This window comes from Sitophilus oryzae, unplaced genomic scaffold (genome assembly GCF_002938485.1).
Source record: "Sitophilus oryzae breed Bouriz unplaced genomic scaffold, Soryzae_2.0 scaffold_1576_pilon_pilon, whole genome shotgun sequence".
Taxonomy (NCBI): Eukaryota; Metazoa; Arthropoda; class Insecta; order Coleoptera; family Curculionidae; genus Sitophilus; species Sitophilus oryzae.
The window spans coordinates 8729969-8751251 of record NW_022146254.1 but is presented as its reverse complement, the minus strand read 5'-3'; the positions used below and the strand labels follow the sequence as shown (position 1 = coordinate 8751251).

At 30.7% G+C, this 21283-nt stretch overlaps 4 protein-coding genes across 4 annotated transcripts in view; 2 read left to right on the top strand and 2 right to left on the bottom strand.

The window, feature by feature from the left end:
* Positions 1 to 1796, top strand: part of LOC115879211 (pre-mRNA-processing factor 6) — a 21127-nt gene extending 19331 nt beyond the window's left edge. Inside the window, exon 16 of the mRNA XM_030895905.1 lies at positions 1486 to 1796. Within this exon, the coding sequence (XP_030751765.1) occupies positions 1486 to 1669 (184 nt within the window). The 3' untranslated portion in view covers positions 1670 to 1796. The remainder of the gene's footprint in view (positions 1 to 1485) is intronic.
* LOC115879216 (F-actin-capping protein subunit beta) lies at positions 1714 to 21283 on the bottom strand. The gene is made up of 6 exons (XM_030895912.1): positions 21224 to 21283; positions 4322 to 4530; positions 2807 to 2979; positions 2553 to 2752; positions 2257 to 2403; positions 1714 to 2197 (listed from the first exon to the last, which is right to left on the bottom strand). Exons 1-6 carry the CDS (start codon positions 21266 to 21268, stop codon positions 2105 to 2107), a joined length of 867 nt encoding a protein of 288 aa, XP_030751772.1. The 5' UTR covers positions 21269 to 21283; the 3' UTR covers positions 1714 to 2104.
* LOC115879217 lies at positions 7982 to 19240 on the bottom strand. Its single transcript, XM_030895913.1, has 6 exons — positions 18959 to 19240; positions 18562 to 18736; positions 17725 to 17787; positions 17459 to 17646; positions 17226 to 17399; positions 7982 to 8244 (listed from the first exon to the last, which is right to left on the bottom strand). Exons 1-5 carry the CDS (start codon positions 19037 to 19039, stop codon positions 17235 to 17237), a joined length of 672 nt encoding a protein of 223 aa, XP_030751773.1. The 5' UTR covers positions 19040 to 19240; the 3' UTR covers positions 7982 to 8244; positions 17226 to 17234.
* The window catches only part of LOC115879214 (chitinase domain-containing protein 1), a 45138-nt gene continuing 41458 nt past the window's right edge, over positions 17604 to 21283 (top strand). The window contains exon 1 of the mRNA XM_030895910.1: positions 17604 to 17687. Coding sequence (XP_030751770.1) covers positions 17663 to 17687 — 25 coding nt within the window. The 5' untranslated portion in view covers positions 17604 to 17662. The remainder of the gene's footprint in view (positions 17688 to 21283) is intronic.

Below are 21283 nucleotides of genomic sequence, written 5' to 3'. Positions count from 1 at the left end.
GTTAAAAACAACAAGAGACGACGCATGACGGATTTATATTTAAACCCATCCATAGTTAACTTAAAAATTATTAAAAAAATAAATAGATTAATATGGGACATCATCTGCTCTTCTTCTGTCATCGTCTGTCGAAATCTTACCTGAGAAAAAAAACAGAGTATACACACCTCTAATTTAGTTGCGTTTGGTGCATCTTGGAGTTGAACAAACTGTAGTTATGTGTACAAAAAGAAACATAGGTTGCCATTTAATTGTTTATGCAAACGCGCAATATCTGTTATGTCAAACAGTGCCCTCTAGATATCGTGGTAAAATTATTTACTATGGAGACAAAGTATACCGGGTGCGTCTCGAAAGTGGCTCACCGCGGCTATAATTTTTTTATTTTTTCAGATAAAAAAAACGAGAGTTGGTACGTTAGTATATGACATAAATTAGGATTGATTGACGTATTCAATTGTTTTCGATCACTTCCTGTTTCACCGGAAATGACTACAACTTTTGATTTTTAAACGGCACCCTCGTTATATTTTTATTTTACTGGATCGAAAATGACACTCTGAATAGACTGACATCATTTTGACATTTTTGTTAAAAAAATCGTATTTAAGATTTCAATCTACAATGCCATGGCTGTGTTAAAAATACTAATTTTTAATCAAGGATTCTTGGAAAAATAGATTTTATCTTATAATGTTTTTCGTGTCTTGTTCTGGCCGGTTAAAGATGTCCAAATCGTATTTTTAATCATATCTCAATTTTTCAAATGGAACAAGGGGAACATTAGCATATTTGGAAAAGGCATTTTTTGCAAATAATTTGGTACCACACATTTGGTATTTTAGAGTCAAATTGTCGTTATGAACCGCATGTTACAATTTTAAATAAACCATATGCGAAAATGTCAGAAGTTGACATATCATATGTCATTCTATTCAGAGTGCTATTTTCTATGGAATAAATTAAAAAAAAATACCGAGGGTGTCATTTAAAAATTAAAAGTTGTAGTAATTTCTTTATAAAAATAAAAGTTATAGTGGGTGAACCACTTTAGAGACGCACAGCATACACAATAATAATTGATTGTGTATACTGCAGATTATTAAATAAAAGTTCTATTTAATAATAAAAAAAACGCAGATTTGTGCATTTATGTTTAGATTAGATGTGTTTATGCTATAAAAAGTTACGCCAGTAATGCGACTACGAAACTACGAACTATACCTGATTTTGGTTCATTTATCATTTCCATTCTAATTAAAAACGCAGATTTAATTTCAAATTTGTCAAAGAATACTTAAAAAATTCAAAATATGTGGCCTATGAATCTTTCAGCCACATATTTTATATATTAATTTTGATAGTCATACTGATCACCAGCTTTCTTTGTAGATCCTAATGGATTTTCCATTAATTCTATGATAAATTTCTTTAGCGGTTATGAGTTATGATGCATTTAGTAATATAGGCATTTTTTTTGTTTAGGTTACGCTTTGAACAATTACATGGTACTAAAGAAAAGAGGGAGGAAATTATACAAAGATGTTTAGCAGCTGAACCACATCATGGAGAACTATGGTGTTCAGTATCAAAGAATATTAAAAACGTTGGTTGGAATACAGAGCAGATATTGATTGCAGTAGCTAAAGAAGTACCAATCCCAATTTAATTTCAATAAAACAATGGACTATAAAAAAATGACTTTATATATTCTTATTTTTACTATAGGATAACTTAAGAAATTATACTATTTTGTTAGAAAAGTTGAGCTTATGTAATAAAGCAGTTAAATGTTATGTAGAAACTATAATTGATAAATTGATTAAAGGTATTTGATAACATATTACTAAAAACCTATTTTGTCAATAGTTGCTATGGGGACACACCCATGTAATAAATATTAAAATAAACCATAACAAAAAAGTAGCACTTTCTAATCGTCACATTCTTCAATTTGTAGACTATTAATGATTTATATAACAATCACAATTCTATTTTTAACAATTTAGGCTCAAATAAACAATCCTCTCTTGTGTTACCCCTTATTAAACCAGACAGCATTTTCTTAAACCTCTTCACAATTGAAATAATAGATTTGAAGGCATCAATTGTCACCTCTGTTATGCCTTCTTTGCAAAGCAGCAGCTAAATCCTGTCTTAAAGCATCCTGTTGTCTGCTCTCAGTTAAGGGCTGAACCTAGATTTATTTATTTATTAGTGTAGGTATCTGTTTCAATGAGGAATTATTATACTTACTGATCTTAAGCTGTTTACTATGTCTTTAGTCTTGCTAAAATAGATCTCATTTAGTGTATTTCGAATTTTATTTTCCATGTCTTCGACCATTTTTCCTATATTAGCAATATGAGGATTATTTTCATTAACTGCAGCATCTTGCTCTGTCTAAAACAGTATTAGAAAATTCAGAATAGAATTTAAGGAAGATTGATTTTCCAACCTATTTTCTTAGTTCTCGGGGAACATTGTTAAAAATAAATTCTCAAGCATTTTCCAACAGGAAATATAATGCTTTTAAACATTTATAGCCATACCTGTCTAGTTAAACTTCCTCCTAGATTCATAGTACCAGATCCTGGTTTATTAGTTTGTAGCCATAACATAGCCGTAGATGTCATTTTATAATGAGAAGTACGACCAGAACTTTTTTCCTGAACCTCAACAACATGCAAAGAGTCCCAACATCCCTTAATTTTTTTACTGCCATCTCCAGTCTTCTTGATTAGAATAACACCTAAATCAATTCATGAGATGAGTACTTTTTTATAATTATTGACAAGTTTATTACCGGCAAATCCATGATCTAAATCCCAAAAATAAACTGAACTTACACCACCCTCAAAATACATTTCTCTATATAAATCAAAGGCATTATTGGCATCGAGTTCCAGTTTTCTTAATCTTTCAGAAGGCATTTGACCATCATCCAGTGGTGGATAATATGTATTGGACCATGGAGATCTAGAAAATAGTTGTTTGAATCTATGTGTATCATAAAAGACACTTTTTACTGTAACTGTATACAATATGTAACTGTAACTATATAAAATATGTTATGTGTAGTATACTAATCAATTTTGAAATTCATTTAGAATTAACTAATTATGTTTTCATGCATATTTGCTTTTATTTACTAAAAATAATTGGGATTCTACAATTTGATGTTTCAATAGCTTATCTGGTTATTAAATAATTATTACAACTTATCTATATCTAATAGAAATCTTTCTAAAATATTTACCTATTGACAACATAAATCTTTGAATAAGAAGACTAAGGAAGGAGCATAATGCTATCCATGTATTCATGCATGGTGGGCGGAAAAAGCGCCATAAAAGCACTCTAGGGTGGGGATCCTTGACAGTTCTGTTTGAGGATTCATTTGACACATTTGAATTTGATTTGAAATTTTGTGGATTTGTCAGTCTTTACGGAGCTTATTTTATGTTATTTATTATTTATTCTACTACTGATAGTTGTATAAAGGTAGTAAATCTAGATGGAAATTGTGGCAGCACTTAAATTAACACTGACACTATCGCGATTTATCGAAAGACTCTAAAATAGTTGGTTGTGTAGCGTGCGGTAGATCTCGGCAAAAATTGAGTGAAATAATGGAACAACTTTTCGCTAGTAAGTGACTATATAATATACATACGTGTAGTAAACCAATCATCTATGAAATTCACTTAAATGAACTAAATTATATATTTTTCTTGCATTTTAGCTTTTATTTATTACTTTTCAAAGATTAGATGTCAAAGAATTTAGATACGTTAATTTGACTTACCTGCTTCAGTAGCGTATCGGATGTTTGTGGTAATAAATACTTATTATAACTTATCTATTTTTATTAGAATTTTATATTTTTATAACAATTTTAATAACTACCAACATTAATTCACAACGTAAAATAAAACAACAAATTATTGAGTCTACTCCACGTCTACCCTACATCATAGTTTTACATTTTTTAAATAAAATTAGAACGACACTGATAAACCGGAATTTAAGTCGGCCATATTTGAGGCCCATCGCGGTGTACCTAAGATTTTTGATATGCTCCTTCCTTAGTCTTCTTATTCAAAGACATAAATCAAAAATAATAAATTATTGAATCTACCCTACATTTTAAATAAAATTAGAATGGCACTGATAAACTGAATTATTATAAACGGAATTTAAGTTTGCCATATTAATCTCCCATTGGGCTCCACTTAAGTTTGTTGATATGCTTCTTCCTTAATCTTTTTATTCAAAGGTGAACTAATCTGAGAACAATCAAAACAAATATATTACACACCTGTATGAATCACCATCTCTGTTGTAGTCACACAATAAATAATCTTTTCCGTTTTGGTTATCTTTAGCAATTTTTAAAGGCTGATCAACAGATGATAACAAATCCTCACACAAGCTGGGAACTAAATCTATAAGATCACTTAGATTTTTCTCTATTTGTTGGGGTGGCAATCTCCTCATAAGGTCTAATGCACAGTCAAATTTGTCTCCCTATAACATTCAAATATTCATTAATAGAGATAAGCATGTAATAATATACTGAATTTTTATTAGTTCTCATTAAAATATAATAGTTAAAATGGGTGTGACACAATATTTTTAAAGATAAATCAAATGAGTTATTGATAGAAAAAATAGAAATTAATAAATTATTAGTGGGTAATATACTTGCCATTTTAGTTTCTTTTCTCTATATATAAGTTTTAATAAATTATAATTATTTATATTTATTATATCCTATAATAATAATTCTAGCGGTTGACGTTGATGTGTATTTATATTTCAGCCACAGAACATAGAATTGTGTTTGTCCTTGTTTGTCAAATATGAAGTTACTGACGTGACAGTTTTCAATAAGCAACTCTTGTTCTGTAGCTCACAGAATGCTGTAGCCAGAGGTGTTAATCTAAGGCCAGAGGCTGTAGGCAGGGTTCGGAAGTAGTTAATTAACGTAATTTACCTGATTAACTACGTGTAGTTTTTCTTCAAAAACTACGTCTTTTTCCGTTCATTAACTACATGAAAACTACGTTAATAAACTATGTATTGATATTATGAATAATTTTCCTTTGTATGAGGTGTAATAGAGATAATATGATGTAAATATTATATTTAAAACCATATTTCTCCTGTTTTCTTAAATACATTATGTGTTTTTAAAGCTTCAACTTATTATAACCTCACCTCAAACCTTTGACATTTGAAAGTTACATACATAATTTACATAAACTACATTAACTACATGTAATGTAGTTTATGTAGTTTTTCAAAGTAACATGTAGTTTTCTGAACCCTGGCTGTAGGCTGTAGCTTTCATATGTATATGACAGCCTTATGACAGTTAACAAAATCCATATAGGTATTAAAGTGTATTATGAATTGAACTAATTATGATAGAAATCACAGACCTGCTTCAGATGAATCCTGTTTCGGTATCATTTCGGTATTGATTAACACTCTGTTAACAGGCCGGATAGTCCGTCAAAGCCTTCGTGGCCTTGTCATGATAGTGTGTAGATAGTGTTAGTGGTCGAGAACTATCGATAATTATCGATAGTCGGTCCTTTGACCATCGATCATTATCGATAGTGTTCGATAGTCATAATAATTGGTGAGTTTACCAGTTTTTAGGTTATTTTTTAAATAAATTATGTTTTGTGGGAGATCATTGACCTAAAAAACTAACCCAGACTCTTTAAATAACATTTTTATATTAAATCACCGCCTGCAAATGGAATGGACACATCACACATCACATACGTTTTTTTTATATTTTGATTTATGTTTATTATTGTTTATCACATATATATTAAATTGCAAAATGCAAAGCAAAAATGCCAGATTAGGTTCAAAATTCCGTTGGCCGTAAGCTTGAAGTTGACGTTTGACGTTAAAGTTGACACTTGACAGTTAACGTTGACAGTGTTGACACGACATTTGATAATTTGGACAATAATGACATATTGCGGATTGACTAACTGCTCCGAAAACTCGTTTAAAAGAAGATTCTTATTTATTTTCAGCCTATGTTAAAGAACCGATTGGTTGTGATAAAAAAAATTAAACCTGAATGTCTTTTCTTTATTGAAACTGGTAAATAGTAATAAAGACATAATTATCGAAAACTATCGATGGTCAGAAATATAATATCGATAGTTTTCGATAGTATAAACTATCGATAAATATCGATAGGCTATCGATAGTTCTCGATCACTAGATAGTGTGTATTATTAGTTGCCTATGGTAAACTTATAAAAATAACAGCTGAGAAATTTTGAGTTAATTATTTTGTCAATTTTAAATGTGAAAAAGGTGTCTTTAAAGTTTTTAGAGCTATAGAGTGTATAAATACGTTCATTTTGTGTTGTGGATTGTGACAAAGTGCATACTAAGTGCCCACGATTTTGTTTATTAATTATTTTAAAGCAAAATATGGAAGTACTCTAAAAAGAAAGTTGCAAAAGGTGATGCTAGGAACTGCTGTTCTTAAAAATGCATTATCCGAGTATTTAATACGATTTATACAGTTAATTTTCTATACTGCATACATGTAAGGTGTTTAAATAAATAAACTAAATAATGAACGTTTTGCATTCGGTAACCAATAATGCACGTGTGTGTATTATTGGTTGCCGGATAAGGACTAATAACCATAACAAGGGCTACAATGACGTCACAAAGCGAGTAGTTTTCGCATGCACCTGGCGGCATGCCTGGCGGACACTTTTGGCTGAATGAGCAGTCCTATTAGGTTAACTGTTCTTGGGATAGTCCTAGTAGCTTAAGCCTTTAAAAAAAATATGGTTGGCAACATTGCCAGTCATACCGGTCAAATGTCAGTAAAGGAAAAAAGAGAACCCAGAGATATAGAGGGAGAAATGATGAGGAGTCAGGGTTCGAAAAACTACATGTTACTTTTAAAAACTACATAAACTACATTAATGTAGTTTATGTAGAGGGTGTAGTTTATGTAACCTATATACAGTACATCTGCTGGATATGTGTCTATGAAAGGAATGCGGACAAAAAACATTTAAATAAACAGCAATATATTTTATACGTCGATATGACGAGTGCGTCAACGCAAATCGCTCCGCCCACTCATTTTATTGGCTACTTGCAAATTTGTTGAATTTTTATTGATGGGACGCGTCGTCTATTTTTTTACGAAAAACATCGAGAGAATATCGTTTCCCCTCTCACGGATACCCCGTAGCTACAGAACGGACAGACGTACTGTATGTAACTTTCAAATATCAAAGGTTTGAGGTGAGTTTATAATATATAATAAGTTGAAGCTTTAAAAACACATAATGTATTTAAGAAAACAGAAGAAATATGGCTTTAAATATAATATTTACATCATAATAATATTATCTCTATCACTACACCTCATACAAAGGAAAATTATTCATAATATCAATACATAGTTTATTAACGTAGTTTTCATGTAGTTAATGAATGGGAAAAGACGTAGATTTTGAGGATAAACTACACGTAGTTAATCAGGTAAATTACGTCTTAATTAACTACTTCCGAACCTTGTGTATAACTCGGTTATTTACGGGATTCGCCGATGGTGGCAGCACTAGCGGAGAACGCACATAGAACGCACCAAGCCTATAGAACTTGCAAGAACATGAAAACTATTATACCATGATTAGAATTTTGAGCGCACACTCACGCTCATTTTATTTCTATACCGCTGAGAGAACCTTTTATACAATAAAGTTACAAAATTAACGATCTTGACCAATCAGATTGTGGCGATTGTGGTATGGGTTTTCATTCGGGGTATTAATTGCTTTTATTAATAAAAACAATGATATATTACGTTCGCAAATTTTTAAAACAGCTCAAAAAATTCACCTAAACAAAACCTCTAAAGCTCTAACCATTATTACGATTTTCGTGGGTTTCGTGTGGAAATTGTAAAGGCACATTAAATTAACAAAATTTATTTACAAAAGGAAACACTACACTATTTAATAACAATTAATAAACTAGAACTAGTATCTATCTGTACAATTATTTATGCCAGATGAATTTAAATCTTCCAGCCCGCGTAACAACATTCGCGATGCTCTTATAACTCTGTCGCATTTCACAGCGATTGTAGTATTTACCTATTGAGAGGAGGCGCTTGCTCGTTAGAGAAAAGTATAATCTCTTTGAAGAAGTGTAATATTTCTTTGAAGGTAAATCCTTAAAAAGTAAAATATTTTTTTGAAGACAAATCCTTGTACTTCTATTATACAGGGTGGTCCGAATTGTACTCGTGAAAGTATATTCTGCAGATAAAAATAAGTTCATATAAATTTATATCTTAACCTTATATAAAAACTTATCTTAAACCAATGACTAAAGAATATAAGGATATGTAAAGCCCATATACGGGCTGCAGCAGAATTTGTGACCTTAGACACCATTCTTTTGATGGTAAACAAAGTCATCATTTCACCAGCGACAATTTTTGCGATTTTTAATAGTTTGTGTGTAGTGAACTTTGTATAAACTTTATTACAATGGTGATTAGTTGCTCAGCTTTCAAGTGTAAAAGCAGCAGCGATAAGAAAGAGCCTGGAGTTACGTTGCATAGGTAAATAAACAGTCCGCTCCACCTTCTTAGCATTTTCTTAGTTTTCTTATCGAATTCGATAATTATTTTTCTGATATTATATGTAGTTGATTTGTCCCATACGTCGATACTAGTTTTGTACCTTTTGTTAACATTTTAATACGTTTTTTTCGTAATTAATTAGTATGATACCACAGAATGATACCAACGTATACACCATATGCGTAGTCAAAACATTTATCAAAAAATATAAATATCTCTTCAAAGAGCTAGGTTAAGAAAAATATGTGCCACGGTACTGTTTGGTGACATCGTCACAATTTGCTCTTGGGTGTTATTTGTCCTTGGATTCTTTAATCATTGTCTTAAACCTTTGAATAAGTCTTACGGTTCATATAAATTTATATCTTAAAATTATTTGTTTCAGAGATACAGGGTGTAGAAGTTTTATTTTTATTTCGATTTTTTCCAAATAATTTCTAAACTATAGTCAATATTTGCATGGAAATTGCTGTCAAGGTGTTTTTTTAGTATGAGAAATTCGATTTCGATGTCAGTATGACTACTTGTAGGGGGCGCCACCTGCATATTTTTAGCTGTTTTGAAGGGTAATAACTTTTCGTCTGCACCTGTATTACACTGAGTAAAAAAATATATGTACATTTCTCTATTTTTTTACGTAGAATGTAAGATGAGTGAGAGGGGGGGGGTAATCACTGCGACCTTAAAGATCTATTTGTGTCCCTATTTGTGTCCCCCTTCCATGACTATTTCCATTTCAAATATCTTGAAAACGGTTGTTCGGAGCGATTTTTACCACGTTTCTTACATAAAAAAAACGGAAATATATATTTTTACTCAGTAGTTTTATACAGGTACGGACGAAAAGTTATTACTCTTCAAATCAGTTAAAACCATGTAGGTGGCGTCCCCTTATAAGTAGGAGCCATATTTACATCGAAATCAAATTTACCATGCTAAAGGAACATTCAGGCTGGGAGCGTCGAGCGTCGCGTCGCGTTTGCGTCGCGTCCTCTTCGTCACGAAATGGAATCAATTCCTTTAACTTAAATTAGACCGTTCAGGCAGAGAGCGTCGCGTTCGACGTTGCGCGAGCGTCGAGTTCAATCTGAATTGTTTTTCGGCGAGATTTCTAGCGTTCAGTCATTCAGTGGTTGTCATAGCGTCTGAGCAGCACACAGAGGTGCTAATTGCCGAAATACAGGCAAGACCAGCACTGTGGAATGGAAAATTACGTAAATATAAAAATAGAAATCTGCCTGATCGATTACTGAAGAAATACCTAAATTTCTAGGTATTTCTAGAAGTATTTTTTACAGTACGAGTAAATATATGAGAGCTTTCGAAATTTCTTTGTATGGGTTTTGTATACCCGCTAAAAGTATCACAATTGAAAAAGATCAATTAGAGTCGTTTTTAATTCTCCCTTGGCTGGTATTAACTAATGGATTTGTTTTTACTTATTGTAATATATTAAAATCACAGATAACACATAATCCAGATGGCTCCTTACATGTTAAAAATTGTCACCCTAATTTCACTCCAATTTGGAAAAATATTGGAGTGACGTTTGAATAATCTGAAATTTTTAGATTTCTTTTCTCACTTTTTTGGGAGGTTTTGCTTCTCTTGCACAGATGTCGCGTGGTTGCCAAACGTTATATCGAAATATATTTCAATTCATTATGAATATATATATAAAATAAAAGGTATACCAAATTAAAAATTATGTAATTTATAAACATGAAATTAATTTAACATATCTAGTTAAATTAATATATAAATATTTAACTTAATACGTTCATTATTATTTTAATTTATCGTCACACGTCATTTACCAGTTGCCTAATTACGAAAAGTTTCATATGACATTAACCTCAAAAATGATCTTTGAAAAAAAACAACAAACAGAGCAAACAGAGCAACAAATGAACAAATAACTACATAATGACTGATAATGATAAGTGATAATAATAACTTTAATGATATAAAGGCTGATGAAGGTAATTGTAAACATTATTTGGAGTTTGTTTAATAAAATATAGGATACAATATAACTAAGCAAAATCAAACAGTTTTAGACAACCAATACAAGATTTAGAACTTGACATCGTGATAAACAAATTGTACATTCAGGAACTCGTTTAAATATTATAGGTAAGTAATATTTTCACAAAACTAAACATTTTAGCATAAAATCACAGGTAATATATAGAATATTACCTGTGATAAAATGTTAATACTGATGTATATTTATTCTAATCACATTTAAATTTAAACTCAAAATTTTCATAAAAAGAAAATGATAATTTTTCGTAAATATAAAGTAAATAGTATTACATATTTCAGGTTGATTGACAAATACTCTACAGTTGATTAGAGCCCATGATGATGCGAAGATAATTAATATCACCTAACTTCAAGAAACCAGTGTAAAGAAGTTTACATTCACAACTCATCTAACCATTATAGGTAATAATTTACAAAATTAGTCATTTTTGATGATAATATTAAGGTACTTAGGTACATTTTTATCTTCTAGATCAGTAGTGTCGTCATAGTTTAAATGAACTCACAGATAGCAATGGGGCACTGCACCGAAGCAGTATTACAAAATATGTGAAATAAAACTGTAATACAAATTGCTCTATAAAATTTAATAGAAATAAATTTATTTATGAAATTAAGTTATGAAGTTTTATTTTTCCTAGGAAAAAAATAACATTTATATTTTGATCAATTTAGAACATTACAGTTAAAAAAATATGTGTTAGAATAACATATTTTTAATAAAATTGCAGCTTTTAATTTTTATACTTTTTTGCTTTTATATCAATAAGAACTAACGTAAGGAACAATTCATATTTATACTATGAAAACACATGCATATTTTTTGATGTTTTTAAAACCAGTGAATGATGTTGAAATATACTACACCTATTATTCTTATTAACTAACTTTAATTACAAACTTACACATTATTGTCATTGGAAATAAATTAATTTGGATATTCTATTTGTTTAGAAACTTTTTTACCTATTGTAGTTTTTTTAAAACCTACTTGATTTAAAACAAAAAAATGTCACCTGTTGTGACAAAATAAGGTCTTTTTTACTAGAAAACAATCTAGTGAGCTTTTCTAATAATACTTTATTTGATATACCATATGATCGAAAAAACGGCGTCAGCGATGGCTATGAAATGAAGATCGCTGTCATTTTAAATGTAAATTTATATGGGAAATGTCATCGATTGTCATTTCCCAGCCAAATGGACGCCGTTTTTTTTTCGATCATGCGGTATAATATGTATTCCCATCTGTTAATCTTTTTATTTTAAGGAAGATTTAGGAAGGGTAGCTTAAAACATGTATGTCAATCAATTATCTTTATATGTCGTTTGTAAAAATATTTTACAGTAGTAGAAAATAAAACTGTTTTTAAGGCGAACAGCTTCTTTGCTAAAATATTTTTTGGTCCCAATACATAGTGATTTACATTTTTTTTTAACTTCGAATAATGAATTTAATGGAAAAATTGCAAGTCATAAAAACGTTCTAAATATACAAATCTATCCATTTTTTCCAGATCGTTGCTCCAGTTTTTTGTCAAATTAACGAATATTAGAAATAGTTTATTTCAACCTCTTCAGCTTATTTTAAAAATGTTGACAAATAACAAAGAATACACCCCTTAAAGTTTCGCATTTGTCTTGATATACTCTGTATAAGACAACAGTAAATAACTTGTAATATAACTTCGAAATATAAATTTGAAATTAAAATAATGATTTGTTATAGTGATTTACGTTTTATTAATTTTGATTTTTTTTTCTTAAATTTAATTTAAAAGTGATTTACGTTATTTATTAATTGAAACGTTTAAAATTTGAATATACGTTCAAAATTTTTTTTTACAATAAATTTGTTTATGATAAATAATTTTATAATAAAAATATGACCGAATTTCCTGGAAAGTTTGCCAAATTTGTACATATGAAAACCTAGCTTTACCACTTATCACAGAAAATCTCTATTCCTTCCCTTATCACAGAATAATACAGGAACGAACCATATGCGACAAGGATAGAATATTTAGATATGTCGTTACTGTTTTTTGTTTTTAATGGATATTTTAAAAGCCGGGTAATATATGGTAATCTGTGATGGTAATATACTATATACCTTTGACTGTCTTTGATTACAACTGTGTGATTAGTGATAATTATTATTAAAATATCTGGTAATAAGTGTCAATTTTACAATTGTAGATTTCTCGGAAATCAGGTGTACATGTGTTTAAGTTTCATGCGTCAAGAGATCCTAATTTATGTACAAAGTGGATAGAAAATTGTGAGTTCATTCATATAGAATTTTTTTGCACATTTTGTATGTAAAAATACGGCGTTAAGTTACCTTAGAAATGGTGATCGATGGCTTTTACCATATACCGTATGATCGAAAAAAAAACGGCGTCAGCGATGGCTATGAAATGAAGATCGCTGTCATTTGATATGTAAAATTATATGGGGAATGTCATCGATCGTCATTTCCAAACCAATCGGACGCCGTTTTTTTTTCGATCGTAGGGTATAATTTAACACATTAAGAGTTGTCCATCGTTATATTTCTATATCTATGCAAAGTTTACGATGGATAAATCAAGTAATATTAAGTGGATACAAATTATAAATGAATCAGTGAATATAAACTGTTATAAATTATAAGTAGGTAATGCAGTTAGTGAATATACCGTACGATAGAAAAAAAAGGCATGGGAGTGGGCTTGGAAATGAAGATCGCTGTCGTTTAATAGGTATGTAAAATTATATGATAAATCTTATCGATTGTCACTTCCAAATCAACATGACATGCATCTGTACATCATTAATCTCACGACTAGAGTTTCCTGAAATCCCGAACTCCCAGGATCCCGGCGGCGTGTATGTTTATCTCCGAAATCCCGATATTAAATTCCGGGATCCCGAAAATCCCATAAAATTTAAATGTCCAATCTAAAATGATTCGACTTTATACACCTTTCAAAGATCAACAAAACAAAGTAAAATTCATATTTAGTAAGTAAAAAAATGCAGTTTCAGACAATAGTTTGGTTTGGTTTGGTCGAGTTTTGTTAACACTGTCTAGTCTGGGCTTTTTTATTTGATATATGTTAATCAAATAAAAGAGCCCAGACTAGATAAAATCAGGAACTAACTAATAGAATCATATCAATTCTCTCTGATGTAGGATAAGTTTCTATTTTCGGAAAATTTCTTAGATTTTTTTTTGTTTCAACTGACGAACTGACACAAAATGATAACTAGTTGCTAAAGTTGAACTAATTTGACAGCTATGTTGAAGTAACGTCAGACATATCACAGCCACCCTAGATTTTATCAAATAATAAAGATCTATTCACACTAAATCATAGAAATGAAAATATCTAGGAAAATCTTTGTTTGAGGGGTAGGCCGGCAACTTTAATAGTATTTGGAAGTGACATGAATTTCCCATTGAATATCGGAATAATATTCTGGGTGATTCAATTAAACTAAAGGAGTTATACAGGGTGGGTAATAAAGGAGTTATACAGGTTATACCAATGTTCAGCATTAATTTTGCCCCACCCTGTATAACTTTATGGGTCAGGGTTTAATTTGATTTAAAGTGCAATAGAGTAAATTCCAATTTAGGTAGTTTTTCTTGAAATTTAAAAATTGTTCTTCAAAATCTTAAGTAAGTCTAAAACCTTACATTTCAGTCATATACTTCCCTAATAAAATACACCTTTATTTTTCTCTTAGAATCTAAAAATTAATTAATAAAGGGGGTATTCCGTTACAAAAAAACACAAATTTGATGTGTAACTTTTTTTGGGGACACCCTGTAGAACGCTCTATATTTTTAAAACGTGCGCAGAATTAACTTACATATGCTCACAAAATTTCATTTTAATACGAACTGGTCGTTCTCCTTGGAGCCTCCGAGTCGTATGAGAGGCGCCACCCTGTATAATTTTTATATAGTTGCACTTTAATAAATTGTTAGTTAAAACTAACAGTCCTACGAGTGTGGAATTTTGTACAGGTGGATTTTGGACATTTATCTCCTAAGAGAGTGAAATAAGGGATGAAAATTTGTACAACATTTGTTAAAATCGGGTTTAGAAGTATGAAATTTTGTTTGTTCCTTATGTAACGTAATTTAGCAACAACAAGCAATTTTTTTCAGAACGTCCACACCTCATTTCACCCCGTTAGAGGGCGAATTTCCAAAAATTGTTCCTGAGTGCTAAATTACGTTACATAAGGAACGTCTGCGCAAAATTTCATACTTCCAAAACCGATTTTAATGAATTTTTGTACAAATTTTCATCCCTTAATTCTTATGGGGCGAATGCCTAAAATTCGCTTCTGAGTACTCACTTTCATCACTTGAGGAACCTCTGTGCAAATTTTCATACTTCTAGGACAGATTTTTTTCAGAAAGTTCACCCCTCATTTCACCCCCTTAGAGGGAAAATTTCGAAAAATTGCTTCTTAGTGCTAAATTACCTTATATAAGGAACGTCTGCGAACAATTTTATACTTCTAAAACCGATTTTAACAAATTTTTGTACATATTTTCATCCCTTATTTCTTAAGGGATGAATGCCCAAAATTCGCTTCTGAGTATAACTTTCATCACTTGATGAACCTCTGTGCAAATTTTCATACTTCTAGGACAGATTTTTTTTCAGAACGTTCACCCTTCATTTCACCCCCTTAGAGGGAAAATTTCCTAAAATTGCCTCTTAGTGCTAAATTAAGTTACATAAGGAACGTCTACGCAGAATTTCATACTTCTAAAACCGATTTTAACAAATTTTTATACCAATTTTCATCCCTTATTTCTTAGGGGATGAATGTCCAAAATTCGTTTCTGAGTACTCACTTTCGTCACTTAATTAACAATTTCCAAATTTCAAACTCCTCGGACTAATTTTAAAAAAGTATGCAAAATTTCACCCCCAGTTTCACCCCTTAGTAGAAGAATTTCCTAAAATCGCTTTGTATAATCGAACTGTTAAGTTACGCTACTTAAGGCACCTCTGTGCAAAATTTCGTAGTCCTAGGACATGCTTTTTTTTGTATACAAAAGTACCCCCCATATCACCCCCTTAACGAGCGAATTTCCAAAAATTGCCCCTTAGTGTTCAATTACGTCAGTCAAGGAGCACTCGTGAAAAATTTCATACTCTTAAACCAGATTTTAACAAATTTTTATGCAGCTTTTCATCCCTAATTTCACCCCCTTAGCGGTCGAATTTTCAAAAAATCCCTTCTTAGTGCTCATTTACATCACTTAAGGAACCTATGTGCCAAATTTTATTTATTACTATATAGATAACCTTTACCCTTATTTTCAGCTAATGAATATTAAGAGACAAATAATAAAAATAAAATCTAAATTATAAATTCATGGCTATAAATAGCATATATATGCATCTAGAAATTCTGACTTTCAAACATCCACTGCGACTAGTATTTTCATATCCAATTGTCTAGTATTAAAGTCCGAATATACATTTTCCCTGGGTTTGACCGGGAATTTGCTTATAAATGTGAACAACCGGCTACGTCGCTTCACATCGCGTGGCCGTGGTGTGGCTCCAAATTCGTTCGTTTTAAAAATATTATTAGATTTGGCTATAGGCGCCCTCTGTGTCATTAATAGGGAACTAACTGTCTCATCGAAAACATGCTGTTCCGTTCCGGCCATCTGGATTATATGTTATCTGTGTTAAAATATCAATTTTGATTAAATCTTAAAATGAAAGTTATTAGTTTGTAAAATGTGAATATTTTTGTAGATTAAAGGAATTTGGTCTGGCTAGTTTTTATCTATTTTATCTAAGGTTTTTATATGTACTATCTATTTATATATATATATATATATATATATATATATATATATATATATATATATATATATATATATATATTATATATATTTATATTAAATTATATATATTAAACCAGAATAAAGGCTTCTAATTGTCAAATCTACTTCTCATTTGGCCTTCGTTGTGTTAATGCCTATAAATATAAATTCTTAAATCTATTAATTAGTTTAACGAAATAATAATAAATTACATAAAACCTAAGTATTTTAATCTAAGTAACTATTAATAATCTAAGTAATTTGAATATAAAATATGGTGTTTCCAATAACATTAGACAAACTGCTCTCCTTGAAGCCATTTTACAAACTGAAACCCTAAAAAACAAGCTTGCATATTATGACGCTGCGCTGACGCTCCCAGCCTGAACGATCGGACGCGCCGCTGTCAGCCTGAATGTACCTTAAGAAACACCCAGATAGCAATTTTCATCCAAATATCGACGGTAGTCCAGAAATAATATGGTAAACCCGAAATAACAATAAAACTTCTACACCCTGTATCTCCGAAACGAAGCATTTTAGGACATAAATTTATACGAACTTTTTTACTTATTTTTATCTCCAGAATACGCTGGTGAAGTTTCCCGAGTACAATTCGAACCACCTTGTATACATATACATATAAAAAAAATTTAGCCTTACTTTTAGTTTTTATTTGGGTATGTGTAAATTTTCTATTTTCCTCTTTTTACTTTTTCCTTCATACTTCATTGTTTCCATTATACTACTCTTTAGTTTGAGAATCCCAGCTAAAAAGGTAATAAACTTCTCCTTACTTAGACTTTTGCTAAAATTTACTATATCGGCCATGGTCGCCTATAAAATATTTAAACTATATTAATCTCAAATTTAAATCAAAATCTTCGTCTGATTACATCTCTCATTTTTTCAAAATCAATTGGTTCATTACAATCTTGTCTATTTATATTAATTAATACTCTCTTTGGGGTACACTTGAATGTGTCGCTTTGAGAAGAAGTAACAGGAGAAATTACTGTTAATTTGGGACTTGTACGACTAGTTGAAGTTAAGTTACTTAAAGATGTTTCTAATGGCGGAGCAACTAAAATAAAAATGGTATGCTAAAAACTGCAACAAAAGCAGGTAAATATTTCTCAAATTATTAATAATGTAATCTTACCTTCCTCGACAACTTCAACATTATTTGAGATTGTATCTAATTTCTCAATCTGTGATGGAACACCTAAAATAATAAAAAAATATATAAAATACTTTTATTAAGCATATCAATATTATATTTTGACAATTAATTCGTATTCATGCATATTATGTTAAGATATTAGCTCCGAGCCGAGGATATTTCGACTAGAACAAAACACTTGTTCCATGGACAAAAAATTAAAGGAATAAGCAAGCTATATAAAAAACAGGTACCGTATGATCGAAAAAAAAGGCGTCAAGTTGGTTTGGTAAATAACATCGATGACATTCTCTACATAATTTTACATATAGCATGACAGCGATCTTCATTTCATAGCCATCGCTGAAGCTGTTTTGTTTTCGATCATATTGTATATATTATATATTATAAAAGATATTATACTGTGCTTGGTGGGCAATGACTATAGTTTGCAGGTAAAAAAAAAGGTCCAAGCCATTGCTGACGCCGTTTTTTTTTTAATTGTATGGTGCCTTGTTAATGACAAGTATTTTTTAGAGTTTTTGCTACAGTTTATGAACTAGTTAATAAACCACAATTTTACTGAGGCTTTTGTAATATGATTTCCAGTAGAAAAAAAAACATTCTAAAAACCATAATAAAGGTGCAGAGAGGCTTTCAATTTCTCAGCAAAGTAGCTGAGGTCTAAATGGAAAATTTGAAATCAAAATAGACCTATACATAGATTGATCATGGTTACTAAAAAGTAAAAACTCTCTATTAAGTGGAATTGTTTTTCTACCTACTAATTATAATCAGCTTTGCTTATTTCGGTTTGTCTAATTAACATTATTTTACCTTCTAGATATAAAGTGGGTACAGCAGTAAATTTCAAATTTGTTCTGTTTCTAACCATTGCAAACTTTGAATCCTCTGAAAAGTGAATATCACATATCCTGAAATTATGCCGTTTTCTATCGCTCACATTTATTAAATCTATTCGATTTAATGCTTGGCACCAGATTCTTCTTATCTATAAAAACAATACTTATTATATTATTTTATTTTAACAAAAAAAATATTTTTTTTAAGTAGTATAAAATAACAGAGTAGAATATTTACTAAAACAGAATAATGGAAAAACTACACTTTAGTAGAATTGTTAAAATGAAATTTTAAGACAAACTTTTAATTGAAATAGACTGAATTAAGATATACCTAATAACATAAAAATTGAGTATAGATAGATTCTTACCTCAGAGTCTTTTGGTAGGCAATGTGTTTTCACATCTTTGCTAGTATTTCTACAGCCAGGAACACCACAACAGAATACCATTTTGAACAAATATATTGGGAATTTACACTAAAGAATCACGATATACCCACAGGGGAACTGTTTACATTTTATGCGAATGCCAACATCCTATTGTTATTGTTTGGTATGTTGCCCAGTATTTCTCCGCTTTTGTTTATTTTTAATTTTGTATACGTATACTTTGGGGAAATCTTAAGAAAATAATAATATAATTAGCTTACTACTTTTCAAAATTTCGACATTTATATCCCGGATATTATAACCATAGAAATTATAACCTGTTATCACTGTTATCTGTCTATGACCGTTATTAGAGCTGTTATGAACATATTATCCCTTTCCTTGTTTATATATTAATAGATGGATTAATAGACTTGTGTCTAGCCCTAGCAGGCAACTGTTAAGCCCGACCAATCACGTTAGAGTTTTTGACAAACACAAATGAATTAACACACTCCAAATAACCACGCTAACCAACCTGATTGGTCAAGCTTAATAGTTGACTGCTAGGACTAGACACTTCTGAATTTAGAAACGAATATGACTTTTTTTCCTTTTTTCTTGTCACAGTTGAAACAAACAAGGATAAAGCTATTTTCGTAAAACATGCGTGAAACGTGCTAATAAGTAGCCCAATAGATGTGACCTCGCGCCCTTCCATTTTTGAACGATGGGCGGGTTTAACGCATGGTATGCATGGTACAAAGAATACAAGGTATCATCGATAGCGGCTCCAATTTCGTTCAGTTCGCGCTACCTCTACACTCCATAGTTCGCGCATACCACCTGTGACGTCACTATGAAAATAATGAATAAATAAAAAATAAAGAAAGTTGACAGATCTGCATTTTTTGGGGTTATGGTTAAGAATTGTTTATTTTTAAGACTTTTTAGTTCATTTAATTTAATAATTACTAAAACCAGCAGTTCCAAAAATATATTTAAAAATAATAATTACCTATTAACATGGATTTGGTCGATAATAGGTAAGAATACTAAATTTATTTCTATATTCGGTATAAAATTCTTTATTAGGTTTTTAGTTTGCGATGTTATGGTAAATAATTTTCATGTTCATTGCCTCTGAATTCACATGAGGACAGAGATGAGGTTATCTATGGAAAAGTAACCACAAGAGGAATTATTACATCATTTAAAAAATGTTGGGAAGTTTATTGTTTCCCATCGAAAAGTAGAAAATGCCAATGCAGATGAACGTATTGTAATTATGATAGAAGTAATTCCAAGGGTGAAGTTTATTGTAATTAGTGACCTGTGCTTCTTTTTATATGTAGATGTTTCAGGTTTTGAGAATAAATTGGTTGAACGACACCCAAAATTTAGAGGAAGTATTTGCATACCCAGAATATGCCCATCGAGGATTATATTATAGCTCAAATTTCCTTTAATGGTAGACAATTATTCAATGCAAATTAGCTTTTTAAGTGACTGAAATATTAAATAGTTTACAATATGGTATATCACTAAAAATATATTACTTTTAGGTACAATTAGGGCCCGATACATTTCAAAAAGTAGATTATTTTATATTAAATGAGGTATTGTACCAACAATCAATTTATATTAATAACGGAGATTAAAAAATAACAGAATAAATAGTTCTTTTTTTATACTACAAAAAAAACTATAGAATACAACAGTATTTAAAAAAATAAATAAAAAGTTATGTCCCGGCCGAGATTCGAACTCCGGTCTCTCGCTTTCTAGCCCGACTCCTTACGCACTGCTCCACAGTAACTTGCTTAGCGATAATTCAATGACGGTATATAAACAAAAAAACAGGTTTATAACAATATCTTAACGATTTGAACTGGCGCGCGTAGCGTGCTGACCAATAGCGCCTGTTATCACCTGTGACGACTTTACCTGTGACGTAGCGACCAACCTGCGCAATATCATACCTTGTATTCTTTGTACCATGGGTTTAACGGATTCCCCTCTAAGAAAATCGTAGGGGAATACAAAAATGCAAAACGGGCAAGGCGCCATCTTAGAATACAGGATTTTACTAAGCCCTCATTGTATATCTATTTATACATAATCAAGGATATTATGTTGTGAACCTGTTGTAACATGGTTGTAACGTTATAACTATAACAAAGAGTAGATAAGACTGATAAGACAAATTGAATTTTATATTTTTTCATCCCAGGACCGATAGTAAAATATATATTTTATGCATACCTTCCTAAATATCAACGAGATGAGCCATCGGAAGAAACGGATCATAGTACAAAACAGAAA